General features: G+C 43.1%; 2 protein-coding genes across 6 annotated transcripts in view; one reads left to right on the forward strand and one right to left on the reverse strand.

Annotated features, from left to right (window-relative positions):
• The window catches only part of BOC (BOC cell adhesion associated, oncogene regulated), a 100,138-nt gene extending 88,299 nt beyond the window's left edge, over positions 1 to 11,839 (forward strand). For 4 of the 5 annotated variants that reach the window (XM_021007131.2, XM_021007132.2, XM_078146708.1 and 1 more), the window contains 8 exons: positions 3,042 to 3,223; positions 3,992 to 4,097; positions 4,653 to 4,775; positions 7,256 to 7,477; positions 8,355 to 8,581; positions 8,808 to 8,884; positions 9,645 to 9,838; positions 11,062 to 11,839. In XM_021007131.2, coding sequence (XP_020862790.1) covers positions 3,042 to 3,223; positions 3,992 to 4,097; positions 4,653 to 4,775; positions 7,256 to 7,477; positions 8,355 to 8,581; positions 8,808 to 8,884; positions 9,645 to 9,838; positions 11,062 to 11,243 — 1,313 coding nt within the window. In that variant the 3' untranslated portion in view covers positions 11,244 to 11,839. Of the gene's footprint in view, positions 1 to 3,041; positions 3,224 to 3,991; positions 4,098 to 4,652; positions 4,776 to 7,255; positions 7,478 to 8,354; positions 8,582 to 8,807; positions 8,885 to 9,644; positions 9,839 to 11,061 lie in introns of those variants that run through there. The other variant, XM_078146709.1, reaches the window with a different exon arrangement.
• The window catches only part of CFAP44 (cilia and flagella associated protein 44), a 142,243-nt gene continuing 138,133 nt past the window's right edge, over positions 11,712 to 15,821 (reverse strand). The window contains exon 34 of the mRNA XM_021007126.2: positions 11,712 to 12,553. Coding sequence (XP_020862785.1) covers positions 12,389 to 12,553 — 165 coding nt within the window. The 3' untranslated portion in view covers positions 11,712 to 12,388. The remainder of the gene's footprint in view (positions 12,554 to 15,821) is intronic.

Raw genomic sequence — 15,821 nt, forward strand, 5'->3', positions numbered from 1 at the left:
GTTAAAGAAACTCGGTTTATAAGTGCCTGCTCTAAGTGGTAGGCAAGCTCAGCTCAACAAAAATGCCAGCTTTCCAGAGTTCCAGAGGACTGGCTCTGATGAAAGCATTCCTGTCCCATGGATAACACCCCACCCTATGACTACCCCACCAACTTAACAGTACCTACTTCACAGGTTAGTTTGAGGACTAAAGGAGATGGCATATTTAAAGCTTTTTGCAAACCTTAAAGTATTATACAAATATTAGCTATTATTAGGGGGAGGCGGGGGCAGGCAGGTAGGTGGTGCAGTAGATAGAACCCCAGGCCTGGAGTCAGGAGGACCTGAGTTCAAATCTGGCCTCAGACCTTTCTTAGCTGTGTGACCCTGGGCAAGTCATGTTAACTCTTTTTACCTCAGTTTCCTCATCTGCAAAATGAGTTGGAGAAGGAAATAGCAAATCACTCCAGTATCTTTGCCAAGAAAACCCCAAATGGGGGTCACGAAAAGTCAGACATGACTGAAAAATCAACAACAAAATTATCATTATGAGGAGGATAAAAGCAAATCAAATTGCCTTTGCTTCAGTCCATCCTCTGAGGGGAAAGAGTTTGAGGTATTTCCGAGATCCCTTAGTGGAGATAACACTGGCTCTGTAGTTCAGCTTCTACTTCTGAGGCAAACTACTTTTGTGACCCAGTCACAACTTTCGCTTAACTCTCCTCAGTTTCCTTATCTGTAAAATGAGGGGATGGTATTAGATGGCCTCTAGGGTCCCTGCCAGGGGTAGATCTAAGACGCTGTGATCCTATTCTGCCTGAAGGTTGTAGAATCCTCTTACAAAAACATATCCTTTCTCAGTCTAAAGTGACCTGAGTATTTGTTTAAAGTCTCTCTAGAATCTGGGGTGACAGGCCTCTCTTAGCCCAGAGGAGAGACAAGAGAACATTGAAGTAGGTAGATGGTGCCGTGATTAGAGCGCTGGGCCTGGAGACGGGAAGTTGTTGTTCAGTTGTTTTCAGTTGTGTGCAACTCTTTGTTTCCCCATTTGGGGTTTTCTTGGCAAAGATACTGGAGTGGTTCGCCATTTCCTTCTCCACCTCATTTTATGGAGGAAGAACTGAAGAACCCAGGGTCACACAAATAATAAGTGTCTGAGGCCAGATTTGAACTCAGGTCCTTCTGACTCCAGGGCCGGCTCTCTATCTACTGGCACACCTAGATGCCTAATTGTTGTTCAGTCTTGTCAGATTCTTCATTACCCTAATTGGAGTTTTCTTGGCAAAGATACAGGAGTGGTTTGCCATTTTCTTCTCCAGCTCATTTAAGAGATGAGGAAACTGAGGCAAACAGGAGGAAGTGATTTGCCCAGGGTCCCACAGCTAGTAACTGTCTGAGGACAGATTTAAATTCAGGAAATTGAGTGTTCTGACTCCTGGCCCAGCCCTCTATCCACAGTGCCATCTAGCTGCCTTAAGACAGGAAGACCTGAGTTCAAATCCAAACCTCAGACATTTACATACTGTGTGACCCTAGGCAAATCATTTAACCTCTGTCTGCTTCAGTTTCCTCAACTATAAAATAGGGATAATAATAGCACCTATGTCTCATACAAGTCACATGAGATAATACTTATAAAGTGCCTGTAAAGTGCACAGTGCCTGGCACACAGAAGTTACTTAATACGTGCTTATTCCCTCTTCCTCCTTCCTCTTGAATTGCCAGTTTCTTAATGGCCAGTTCCAACTGGATGTCCCAGAGACATCTCAAAACTATACATGTCCACAACTGGGCTATTTATCTATCTCCCCAAAACCTTCCTCTTCTAAACCTTTTTATTTGTTTTGAAGGCATCCTCATCTTTTTGGACTCCTCCATTTATAATTTCAGCTTTATCCTTAACTCCTCCCCACTCACCCTGACTCCACATACTGAATCAGTTGCCAAATCTCGATATTTCTACCTCCACGTCCCCCCCCCGAATCCAAACTTTTTCCTCTCTGCTCACATAGATACCACCCAAATCAGGCCTTCATCACCTCTTGCCTAGATTATTACAATAATGACCTTGTGATTTGTCTCCCTACTTCATGTTTCTCACTGCTCCAGTCCATTCCACAGATCACTGTTGAAGTAATTTTCCTTAAGTACAGATCTGATCACATTGAAGCCCCAGTCAGTTGCCAGAAGAGTAAAATATAAACTGTTTAGCTTTTAAACCCGTCTCTAATCTGTTTTACCAGCCTTATCAGGCATTCCTTCCTCTCCCACATTCTGGGATCCAGTCAAGCTGGCTTTCATTCTGTTCCTCACGCATGACCCTCTATCTCTTACCTTCATGGTTTTGTACCACTTGGACCCTCATGCTTGGAATTGACTTCCTCCTCACCTCCAATTCAGAGAATCCCTCTCTTCCTTCAAGGTCAAATCAACTACCACCTTCTGTGAGGTCTTTCCTGAACCCTCAACTGCTAATGTCTTCTTTCCCAAACTACTATGAATTTGTCTTTACTAATTCATGTTATATTTATTCTGTATATACTTATACATGTCTTTGTTGCCTCCCCTACTAGAATGTAAGCCCCCTGAGAATAGAGATTGTTTCATTTTTTTTAAAATTTATATCCTCACTACCTAGCACAGTACCTGGTATATAGTAGGTGCTTAACAAATGCTTTTTGAGGGGCAGCTAGGTGGCACAGTGGATAGAGCTCAGAGTCAGGAGGACCTGAGTTCAAATGTGATCTCAGACCAGACACTTGCCACTTACTAGCTGTGTGACCCTGGGCAAGTCACTTAACCCCAATTGCCAAAACAAACAAACAAACAAAAAATAGAAACAAATGCTTTTTGATATACTGGTTGCCTCATTGCCTGGAAGTTTTCTTAGAATTATGGGGAGCAGTCAATTGATGCCTCACAGATTTATGAGTTAGAAAATCTTGGGGAAAAGTCAACTAAAAGATGTCTTCCAAGTTTTGGATTTTGACAGGGGTGGGGGTGTGGGGAGGAATTACATGTTCCCTAGCCTCGTGCTCCAGCGAGTTTGTTTTTCCCACCAGGCACCTCCTACAAGTTTCGTGTGCGTGCACTAAACATCCTAGGAGAGAGTGAGCCCAGCGCCGCTTCCCGACCCTATGTGGTGTCAGGATATAGTAACCGTGTGTATGAGAGGCCTGTTACAGGGCCCTACATCACCTTCACAGATGCTGTCAATGAGACCACCATCATGCTGAAGTGGGTGGTAAGGGAGCGCGGCTCTATTATTTCTTAGAAATGGACCTGATTTTCATTTAGGGGGTGGAAGTTGTTTTAAGTATATTTAAACTACTAGAAAAAGTTACTCCTTCACTTCCCAGTTTAGGGCTCAGCCTCGTGCTATTCCTTGTGTGAGATGGGTTTTTAGTTTCTAATCCTTAGAATACTATCTTCTGCCAGAAGTAATTTCCAAAAAGCCCACTTTTCCAATTTCTCATGCTAATCTAAATTCTTGTATTCCACCCTAGCTGGGATTGAGAATTGGCAAATCTAAGGAGAAAGGCTAAATTTGGGGTCCCTGTATAATAGGATCTGAAACAGGATGTATCTTGAAAACCTTGTCTGATAGGCCTCCAAGAGTAACTAGAGTCACGATGTCCCCATGCTACATGGTGGTTACCATTCAGGAGGCAAACACTATTGACAGTGGTATCTCCACTTCTTTGGTCAATCAGTATACACACACACACCTCAAGGCTGACATGGAAAGAAAGAAGGAATCATCTCTAGGGAAATTTGAAATATGAAATTTCTGCAGTATTTTTCAAGAAGGATATAGTGCTTTCAAGAAGTGCATAGTTTTGAACTCTACCCCAGATGAAGAAATCATATGGTAGGGAACACTTTACCAAGCTATACCATGGGAAGTGATGGAGCTCAGCCTCATGGGAAGGGAAGCTTCCAGAACAGTAGGGAGTTTGCTTGATTGACTCTCTGTCCCATTGGTAACTGGTTTCTCCTCCTTTCCTTGTAGTACAAATCAGCCAGTAACAACAACACCCCAATCCATGGCTTTTACATCTACTATCGTCCCACAGACAGTGATAATGACAGTGACTACAAGAAGGATGTAGTAGAAGGTAAGATCACACCAGGTGACTGGTGGTTAGATTTCTCCCTAAGACATACCAATGAGGAGCATATAAAATGTTCAGCTTGCAGTGATGAGCCTCTTAGATTTAGGGTCTTATGATAAGTGGTATCATCACACAGCCAGAGCATGGGGTCATATAGAGCCTGAGTCTGGGCTGCTTCCATGAGGAAGAGGTGGCGTGGATTTAGAGTCTGAAGACCCAAGTTCAAATCCCACTTCTGTCACATACCTTAGGCTTTGGGCCTCAGTTTCCTCATCTGTAAATTAAGAGTGTTAGACTAGATGGCACCTACTGGTTTCTTCCAGATCTAAAGCTATGAGTTTATGATACCAATGCTCTGTCCAGGTTAGTGACCCCTATCTGTGGTTTCATTGCATGAAGCAGCAGCGGTGTACAGGCCCTGCCATGGACACCCATGCTTTTTAATAGCACAGACTAGCATATTGTCATGTGGGAATACTTAGAAACTGCAAGTTAAATACTTAGGTCCACGAGTGGCTGTGGCTTGCCTCGTGGCTATGAAGCGTGTTTTCTTTCTAGGGGACCGCTATTGGCACTCCATCAGCCATCTGCAGCCAGAGACCTCATATGACATTAAGATGCAATGCTTCAACGAGGGTGGTGAGAGTGAATTCAGCAATGTGATGATCTGTGAAACCAAAGGTACTTCACTCCGCTGTGGTCCAACTCTGTCCAACTCCAGCCTTCCCCTTACTATCACATAAATCCTAATGCTTGCATTTCAGGAGGCAGCTAGGTGGCACCACAGTGCACAGAGCACTGGGCCTGGAGTCAGGAAGACCCGAGTTCAAATGCTACCTTAGACACTCACTAGCTGTGTGACCCTGAGCAAGTCACTTAATATCCATTTGCCTTATTGTTATTTATCCTTCATTTTTGAAGAGGACCAGTGACATCAGAGGGTGATGTCTTGACGTGCCTGTGCATTAGATGTAAGTGAGGCAGAGTTGCCTTAATCTACTGGAGAAGGAAATGGCAAACCACTTCAGTATCTTTGCCAAGAAAACTCCACGGACAGTACTGGCACGCTGTGATCCACAAGGTCTGTGGACATGATTGAACAACAGTAACAACAGGGGCAGCTAGGTGGCGCAGTGAATAGAGCACTGGCCCTGGAGCCAGGAGGACCTGAGTTCAAATCTGGCCTCAGACACTTGACACTTACTGTGTGACCCTGAGCAAGTCACTTAACCCCATTGGCTAGCCAAATATATATATATATATATATATATTTAGGAAAAAAACCTAACAACAACAACACATTTCAGTAGGGCTTTGGGGATTACAAAGTGCTTTGCATACATGATATCATTTGTAGAAAAAAAGCAATCAATCTGTCATGGTGTAATTCTAAGTAGAGGCAGCTTGGTGGGGCAAGTTCAAATCCAGCCTCAGACTCTTACTAGCTGTGAGACTCTGGGCAAGTCATTTAACTTGTCTGCTTCAGTTTTCTCAACTGTAAAATGGGCGTAATAGTAGCACCTACCCACCAAGGTTGTTGTGAGGATCATCCGAGATGATAATAATGATGATAAATATTAGATAAATAATGATAAGTGCCTGGCACTTAATGGACACTTGATACAGGCTTGTCTCCTCCCTCCCCAATTCAGGATACCAGAGGAATTAATGATTTGACCCCTAGAGGTATCTTTTCTATCCCTATGTTGAGCCTTGGCCTGTTTTTCCCAGCTCCTCTGTCCTCACCTCCAGGGAGCCCCAGAACTATGTGGAGGAGGGGGAAGATGTGTTCTTAACATTCTAAGTTGGAACTTGGAATGCATTTTCCCGTGCAAATGGTGTAGTTTAAATGCGGCTATTAATCCTAGGCCACTAAAGGTCAAATAACCTTGTGGACTGGCTTGGGAGCCTGAACATCACCTATCATTGTTTCTATGGGAAAATGCATTCTGAATCTGATGACTGACTTATAGGTGAACTTTGGAATACATCCTGCAGCCTGTGTTAGGAAATGTTGAGAATAATAATAATGCCCTGTAGTGGGACAGGGACTTTGAGCTTACAGATGCCAAGCCAAGAGTAACATATTAGTTTTCCCATCCCAGGACAGGTTTCATTATCTCCACTTTACAGATGGAGAAAGTGAGACAAAACACATAAAATAACCCTTGCAAAGGGAAACAGCAGCTGGTAGGGAGAATAGAAATGAGGCCAGAAAAAGGTTCCTGTTATGCCATCACTGAGTCCAGTATTTTACCCTCCTTGAGCTGTTCTCCAACCGTGCTCCAGCTTTACCTGTCTAATAGTGTAACCCAGAGCTAGGAACTAGGAGCTTATCATTCCCCAAGTCAGTGTTTTCCAATCACTGTTTGACCTCAGGGTTTCACCGATGTGCTCCAGTTTCACCCACATTACCTTCTTAGTGAACTGTGAAATTGGTGTCCTGGGTATTTGCTGTAGATTCTCCAGTTCTCTTGTGCCCATAGAGAATCGTTTGAGGGGGGATGTAAATTCTCTCCTGCCCAGTTCTTTTGTAGTTTTTATTATTCTATTCTGACTGTTGGGGATGGCATAAGGACCGTTGTTTCCAGCCTGGCCTCACATAGCAGAATGCTCATCACTAGTCGTGGCACTCACTCTGCATTGTCCCCAGTACATCATTTTTTAATTGCCAGGCTCAAAAAATCTGAGATCCTAATTTGAAACATGAGGTTCAAATTTCCATAATACTGAAATTTCTATTCACACAAAGTTTGGACACATTCTTAAGAAGGAATATTAGGACTGGGGGTTTGCTGGTAAATGTTTAACAACCAGCTCTCCAGGAGGAAAAAATATACTTAGGACACACTTTAAATTTAATTTTCACTATTAACATTTTCTCCATCACTTTCTTAGGTCTAGAAAGCCAACAAAAGAACAAAGCAAGTCCTGATTCGTAGTATTAGCCAGTTTCCATGGTGTGAATGCCCACACTGAAAATTTAATACTTAGCTGCCAGGAGTTGGTATGTGCTGGCTCTGGCACAGCCCTGAATGTGACCTAGCTAGACGTAGGAATCTAATCCTTGTGAATTGACATCCACACCCACAGAACACTCTGATTGATGCTAAGTAAATACAAGAACAATCATTGAGTTTTTACTTTCACTCTCTTTGCAGCACGTAAGCCTTCTGGTCAACCAGGCCGGCTCCTGCCCCCTACTCTGGCCCCACCACCTATACTGCCACCAGATCCAGGGGATCGTCCCGGGGGCCCTGGGGCTATGGTGGCACGCTCCAGTGACCTGCCCTACCTGATCGTGGGTGTGGTGTTGGGCTCAATCGTCCTTATCATCGTGGCCTTCATACCTTTCTGTTTATGGAGAGCATGGTCCAAGCAAAGTGAGTGACTGCTGTGAACAAGACAGGGGCAGCCTCTGCTAAGCTAGCAAATGAGAGGGACTTGCAGAAAATTGCTGCCCACCCGCCCACAATGAGGGTCCTCATATGAGCGGTGCTGTGAAGGCTATTGGGAGTGCATTCCAGGACACCATATCCCCTCAGAGACCCCAGCCCCGTAAGCTGCTTGAGGACAATATTCATCTTTTTGCCTTTCTTTGTTATCTCTTGTCCTTAGCAGTGTCTGACACATACACAGTATGTGCTTAATAAATGCTGAATGTATGATTGCATAATAAGTGATTAAGCATATAGTACATGCTTAATTGTTTTAAATTGTTGACTGATTGACCCACCCTGGTCATTAAGCTGATTTGATCATGTAAAGCTGATGTATTCTGCCAACAGTCTACATGGCAATGCTTTTGTCTTTGCCTTATTCCTCTTGGCTCAAGCTGCTGTCTTTACCCCATTTTGACTCCACCAGCTGCCTTTTTTCTTTCTAAATCAGTTCCTGCCCCTGCTTTGCCTATTCAGCCATTACCTTTGGTCAGGCCTGTTATAATTCACACATGTGAACTACAGCAGACAACACAGGGCAAGACTGTTATCTCCCTGACCCCAGGCTGCCTCATCTTGTCTTCCCTGGAATCCTAAAAAAGGAGCCAGGAAGGCGGGAGAAAATTCTGAGAGGAAGTGGGAAGCTTCCCCTCTGCCTCTGTATCTCTGGGAGAAATGCCAATTCCAGACCCACTCCGTTTCTGTCATTGTAGCTAGCCATTCACTGGAAGACTCATTATAAAGTTTATGTAGGAAGCCCCCAAACTGTCCCATACTTCCCTCAGCCTGAGTATGCATCTCTTTCCTCTTCTTCTTCCAGAGCAAACTGCTGACCTGGGTTTCCCTAGCACAGCACTGCTATCTTCCTCCTGCCAATACACGATGGTGCCTCTAAGAGGGATCTCAGCCCCTCGAGCTAATGGACAGCCCTACATCAATGGACAGCCCTATGCCAATGGTTTACATGTTAATGGGGCCTGTCCCTCAGCTGGCCTGGGCTATCCAGGTGTGAAAACCCAAGAGTACAGCCCAGGAGAGCTTCAACAGGTAACTCATACCCACTAGACTTGCATGTGTGGTGATTAGGGTGCGTTCTAAACCTGCTAAGTAGAATTGGGGCTGCCAACCTCCCCATCCACCCTAACTGGCCTCCAATAGTTTTTGCTCAGGTTCCCAATCCAGACTATCTTCCTCATAAAGCTAGATCTTGGTGATGAGGCAAAGAATCCCAGTCTCTCTAAGACTCTTTTGTCATCTTCTTACCTTTTAACAGCAGGATCATAACAGCAGCTTGCTGCAGGGAACAATCCTTGGGAATGGACACATTCAGAAAAGTCACCAAGCAGTCAGGTAACCTCCCGCTGCCAACTTACTGGCTCCTCAAAACCTAGATGGTGGAAGCCAAGAAGCTCTTAGTCTACTCAAAAAATCTCAAAGCTTCCCAAATCTTCAGAACAGCCATTTTGGGGGGTCAGAATAACTGTTAAACTGTTTATAATTAGGATGTTTCTGCCAGTCTGGGACATAAGTTGGCTGGGTTACCTGGCTTGTGATGGCTTCCTAAAAACCTGCCCTTACCTCTTAGGGCGTGTGCATCCATGTACATATTGCTTGTTTTAGCCTGTATGTCCTCTGAGTAGCTCAGTCCTACTCATGCACCTTCCCATATGCTGTGTGGAAAGCCCCTGCTGTGTTACTTTGTATGTAATTACGGGAACCCAGCATGACTGTATTGGAATTTAACAGTAGGCATGATGATGTGGCATATGAGTTATGAATAACTGAGTAATCCACTCTTCTCATACAGGTTTTCCCTTGATAACTGATGCATGAACAAACATAGATATGCAATCTAACCTCCCAAGGTCTTGACCTAATAGAATAAACATCAGCTCATTGAGGGCAGAAGCTGGGTTTGTTTTTTGCTTTTGTCTTTATATCCCCAGTGTTATGTTACCTATAATGCATAGTACCTACAAAAGAGTAGGCATTTAATAAATACTTGAGGAAAGGAAAATCTGCCCACGAAGGGGGAAGGGACAAGAGGGTTGTGCTGAGCCTGAAAATCCACACCTTGCCTCACCTTCCCACTTGTTCTCTTGCCTTATAGGGATCCTGAGTCTAGCCCTGAAAAGAACACCTTCCTGTACACACTCCCAGATGACTCTACTCACCAGCTGCTTCAGTCCCATGATGATTGCTGTCATCTTCAGGAACAGCCTGCTGCCATCCGCCAGTCAGGGAAAAGGGATGCATCTGAAAGCCCTCGTCAGGACGGATTGTGGGACTCTCCATTTCATCCAGGTCTGCAGCAGGCTAAGGGTCTCTCTCCTTAAAAGACAGGATTTGGTGGGGCACTCCCCAGAACTTTTAGACTGAAAGGAAATGGAAGAAATGGGGTGGAGGCTCGGGCATGTTTCTTTGATGGCTATAGCCCTGGCATGATCTGCAGAGGGGACGTTCCAGGTAGATCATATTGCAGTATTGCAGGTGTTGGGCCACGCTGGCCAGTAAGAACAGAAGTATTCCATAACAGTGAAGCAGTAAGCTCTCCTGCACTGTGAGTTTTAGGGTCATTATCAAATGTCTGTTGTCTCTTCTTACACTGAGGTACCTCTAAACATGCAGAAATACACTGCCCTGTTGTGTCTTGTTTCTTAATTAAGGAATAAGATTTACACTAATCAGTGAAACAGGAGTCAAAGTCTTACAAATAATATAATAATATCTCTTTGTGCTGCCTTTTCTCCAAGTTACTTAAAGCCATTCCTATTTCTGCTTTCTTTGGGGGCTTTGGGGAATATTGCCAGTTATTTTATTGGGCAGCCATAGCATGCTTTCTGGGCAATGTGCAGGACATGGGCCTTACCAGCTTAACAAATACTTATTTTCTCTCCCTCTCATCCCTTCCTATTGAAAACAAAAATAAAAGAAAAAGTTTCAACAAATAGGCATAGTCAAGTAAAACAAATTTGCACATTGGCCATGTCCAAAAATGTATGTCTAATTCTGTGTCTTAAGTCCATCACCTCTCAGTCAAGAGACTCCTTCACCAGAAGTCCTCTGGAACTTTTTGGAAAATTATCTGAAGTTGGCTTCAGAGGAGCTTCAGATGAGATCCCTTTGGCCTGGGGGTAAATAAATGTAAAATGGGAATAATTAATCACAGAGACATGAACAGCATGGGAGAGAAAGAGCCCTGTGGGGCCTGGGGCTTTTAAAATGTTGTTAGGATTTCTTCTGAATTGTTTAAAAAAAAAAGCCTTTCCCCAAGGGGTTCAGGAATATAGTCCTGCCACAGAAATACTTAGGTATGGCCCAGATAATAACGGCCCTTTCTTTACGTGTGTGAAACAGCTGATAGGGGTAGATCATCTTGGAAGATGTTCAATATTTATGTTGCAGGCAAATTTGATCTTTCAGGGCCAGATTGTCTCCTATTACTGATGGGTGGGATAATTTATCAGGCTATACTTTGATTCCTCTTGGTGTCTGGATTTTAATTTTCCATCCTTTTCTCACCCTAGGGCCACCCTGCTGCCTGGGCCTTGTACCAGTGGAAGACGTGGATAGCCCTCACTCCTTGCCAGTGAGAGAATGGTGTCCTCACCACCCCCCAGGCACCTATTTAGGACAGGACCCTGGAAAGAGACTGTCTCCTAGTCCACCAATACATGTGTCTTTTGAGACTCCACCTCCCACAATTTAGGCTGAAGCCACTTTCCTGAAAAGACTATATTGTTTTTAAAAGAGACAGAGAAAAATGGGTATTTATTTTTCTATTACAGCCATATTTATATATTTATGCACTTGTAAATAAATGTATATGTTCCTTAACATACTGGAGAGACATATGGAATCTCATCCAGTGAGATGTACCAGGTTGAAAATATAAAGCCGCAGTTTGAGAAAAAAACAAACAGGAGAGACTGTTATCTGACACATATGGACTGGGTACAGAAGTAACCTTTTATTTCCAACTTCCACAACTACCTGGGACAGTGCTGAGTGCCCATTAGGAGAGAAGGAAAGGAAAACACATCTTAGGCACATCCTTCATGAGAGCTGAACATGGTTGATCACAGGGCATATACTGGGGGAAAAAGAAAACCCAACTCAACAGATCGGCTGAATTTGGTACAACAGGAAGTGATTTTTTTCATGGTATGACCAGGAGAACAGACTAAAATGTGTACAGTACTTTATAAGCATTAACAAATCTTCCCAATTCAATAATCTGTGACAACATAGCTCTGTAAAAACAAACACTGTAACTTCTAAATAAATGTTTAGTCTTCTCTCTAATCTTCAGTTTGGTCATTTCTAAAAACCCTTCAGGAAAATGAGTCTACATCTTTTCTAAGTGTTTCTTAAAGCCTCTTTTCTGAACATATGAAGAAGCAGAAAGATATATTTGTGAAATATTCACGTCTATCTTCTGGGAGGAGATCAGGAAGAAGGGGTAGACATTATCATTCTTCCTGGCTTATTTAATTTTTAAAGGGCTGTCGTTTGGGGGCTTTTCCCCAGAAGGACCTATTTAGCTGCTGAATCTGTGTGGGAGACCTTCATGTTGGAACCCAAGCCACTAGCTCTTTCAAAGACTTGCTTCTAGAGAGTATGTGATTAAGTTGAACAAGACTCACCCCCTTTTGTGCAGAGGGTTGTTTGTGTGTGTGTGTGTTTACACATGTATGTATGTGTTCACATGTGTGTATGTATGTGTATGTACACATGTTTTCCCCTGCAGATATCATCAGGTGAGAGAAAAGCAAATTTTAGTGCTGTGTGTGTGAGAGACAAAAATTGGAGAGGATAGATTGGAAAACAACAATTAATAGGGTGTGTTAACATTTAGCGGGCACTATTAATTGGTGGGAGGATAAGACCGCCTTTTCTGCGCAAGATAGCAATTTCTTCCTTCAAAGCAAGAATCTTTTCAGCCTGGATCTGGATCACTTCAGTGATCTTCTCCCTGGCCACGATGTCTGCTTTCCGAGGGCCTTGGAAGGCATTACCCTATTGGGGGGAAAAAAAAAACCTCAACATTCTTCCTTTGAGCATCTGAATATTCCCATTTGGAAAATGAAAATGTTTCTTCTCTCTACCACCTAACAGAAGAGCCTACCTAACAGAGAAGTAGAGACAGAGTTAGTGGTCAATTGCTCTCTTAAACTGAGAGGTCTACCCAGAAAGAAATCTCTTGAAACTAGCAGGCAGCTGTGTGCTAGAGTGGCCAGAGCAGTGGACCTCCTGGAGTCAGGAACACCCGAGTTAAAATATGGCCTCAAACACTTACCAGTTGTATAACCTTACATCTACCTCAGGCTCCTCATGTATAAATGGGATAATAATAGAACCTACCTCCTAAGGTTGTTGTAAAGATAAAATAATATTTTTAGAGTGCTTTGTAAACCTTAAAGTGCAATATAAATACTAGCTGTTGTTGTAGAACAAGAGACTTTCCTTCTGATTAATTAGCCACTCTTTCAAAATGTAAATGTTTACATGTAAGAGTTCATAAATTAAGCTAGCTCTTAGCCACTCACACATTGGTGCAAATTACCTTAATAAGCTGTTTTAGGCCAACCTCTAATCAGAATCACCTGTCCTGTGAGAATTGGACATGGGGGAGGGGGAAGTGGAGATACACTGCAGGGTCATTTTGGAGCTTGGGGCATTTGTCCAGGAGAGGTAGTCTTCAGTGCATCACCACATATGGAAGGCTCTAGACAGCCAGAGGAATATATAAGGACACAACATATCTATGGAGTCGGGCAGAAGGCTCCACTGGGACAGGAAGAGGAGCTGCAAAAAGGGACCAAGGAAAATACCAAAGACAAGTTTTACCACCTTCATAATCCTATCTAGCAGGTTCTCTTTGCCAGCTATTTTAATTCTTTCTGATGTCACCATGTCTTTGGTGAAATCTGCACCTCAATACGTACACTAAAAACATGCCTGAATGATTCAAATTTGGCATTCGTAGAGGGGGCTGGTAGGTGGAGCAGTGGATATCAGGGCTTGGAATCAGGTAAAGCTCATCTTCAGGAGTTTAAATCCAGCCTCAAAATACTTATTAGCTGTGTGACCCTGGGCAAGTCACTTAACTCTGTTTATTTCAGTTCCTCATCTGAAAAATAAGCTGGAGAAAGAAATGGCAAACCACTCCAGTATCTTTGCCAAGAAAACCCCAAATGGGGTCACAGAGGGCCAGATACAACTGAAAAACAACATCATCCCTAGTTAAGGAGTCATATAAACATAAAGACAAACTAAGGGATATTGTGCATATAAAAAGTAACAACACAATATCCATAATCTTGAGGTAGGAATTTTGGATAATTATCGAGGTGAGGGATGTTCCAAACTGTTCTAAAATCATGTACCCAGATCACTACAATTTTGGGTGTACTCCCTTAACATATTTCTGTGCCTTTTCTACTGGCTTTTCCCCATACCTAGAATTGTCTTCCTCTCAATTTCCCCGCCTTCCAGAACAAGCTCAAATCTCATATTCTGCATGAGGCTCTTCCTCACCCCACCCCCACCCTCAGCTGCTAATGACTTCCCCTCTTGAGATTTCTTTCTCTCTATGCTGTGTATTTCTTGTAGTACTTAGTTATTTACCTTTTGTCTTCCCCAAAAAATATAAACCCCTTGAGAACAGGGATTTTTTTAAATCCTTAGCAGAGTGCTTGGCAAACAATAAGCACTTTAAAAATGCTTATTGATTTGACCTGATGGCCCTCTCTCTTCATCATGATACTTTTCCCACTTTCTAATGTCTGACAGCAGTACTTTGAGTCTCCTACTTCCCCAGCCTAACACCTTGGAATCACTTTGGATTCCTCTTTGATTACTACCTCTGTAACCTCTCCATCCCTACTCCACCCACCCTATGACAGTCACAGTGTCCTAATGAACTTTCATTTGAAATCTGATCCTTAATTTGCCATTTTTTTCCCACAGTAAGAAAAGGACTTTATGTTTCATTTATCAGAGAAAATATGGCAATTTCTGCTCAACCATAAGTGCCTTGTTCTAGCCCTTTTCATTGTGTGCATAAGCTATTGTAATAGCCTCTGAACTCTTCTTGTCTTTAGCGAAAGCCACCTTTCTAATGTATCCTACCAAATGCCCCAGACTAATCACCTCCCAGCCAACAAATATTTACCGAGCTTCCACTCCATCCAAGGCACCACAGCAGGTGCTAATCCTTTAAAAATACTGCTTGCAGGGCATGACCCGCCTTGCTGAAAAATTTTCATTAGCTCCCTACTGCCTATAGGATAAAAGTCTGAACTGTAAGCCTCCCCACAAGCTGTCTGCATACTTGTCACTTGAACACAAGTGGTATTAAAGAGGGCTTTTTTTTTTTCACCTGCAGTTCACCTTTACCTTACCCCTTAACACTCCCCCCAAAGCACTTGCTCCTTCCCTCCCCCCAATCCAAATTCTCATCCTTTAAGTCCCAACTTGAATTATTCCTCTTCTGTAAAGGCTTCTCAGATTATTCAATCCAGCAATGATGATCTCTACTGTCTCTGAACATATATAGCAGTTAATTCAGTCTTCTTACATTGCTAGAGGGAACAAGCATTTATTAAGCGCTTAGGCATTGTGCTAAGCCAGGGGGATACAAAGAAAGGCAAAAACACACTCCTTGCTCTCAACGAGCTCTTCTATTGCTATTTGACTCTTAACATGTTTATGTATTGTTCCCCACCTCCAAACAGACTGTAAACTCCCTGAAGGCAGGGACCTTGTCTTAAACAGGTGGTCTTCAATTTTCAACAATTCACAGTTTTGACACCCAACTAATGATACTCAAGTTGCTACATAATTTACAGCAGACATGCAGTCATCCAACAAACATTTATTAATTGCCTACTTTGTGTCATGTAAGGTACTGTTCTAGATGCTAAGGAATAAAAGGAAAAAATCCCAATAGTCCCAGTCCTTCCTACCAGAGATAAACTACATATATAATATAGACCTGGTCACCTCAGTGACAGGAAGGATGGTGGTACCATGGACAGAAACAGAAAAGTTAGGAAGAAGGCTGGTTTTGGGGGGAAAGATAAGGAGTTCCCTTTTGGACTTACTAAGTTGGAGCTGTTTATGAGACATCCAGTTGGAGATGTCTAATAGGTGGTTGGTAATTTTGGACTGGAGTGTAAGTGAGATATTATGGCTAGAACTATAGGTCTGAGGCTCATATGCCTAGAGGTGATCCTTGAATCCATGGAGATATTGAGTTCACCAAGAGAGAAGGTATAGAGAA

This window comes from Phascolarctos cinereus, unplaced genomic scaffold (genome assembly GCF_003287225.1).
Source record: "Phascolarctos cinereus isolate Bilbo 61053 unplaced genomic scaffold, phaCin_HiC Scaffold_726;HRSCAF=1367, whole genome shotgun sequence".
Taxonomy (NCBI): Eukaryota; Metazoa; Chordata; class Mammalia; order Diprotodontia; family Phascolarctidae; genus Phascolarctos; species Phascolarctos cinereus.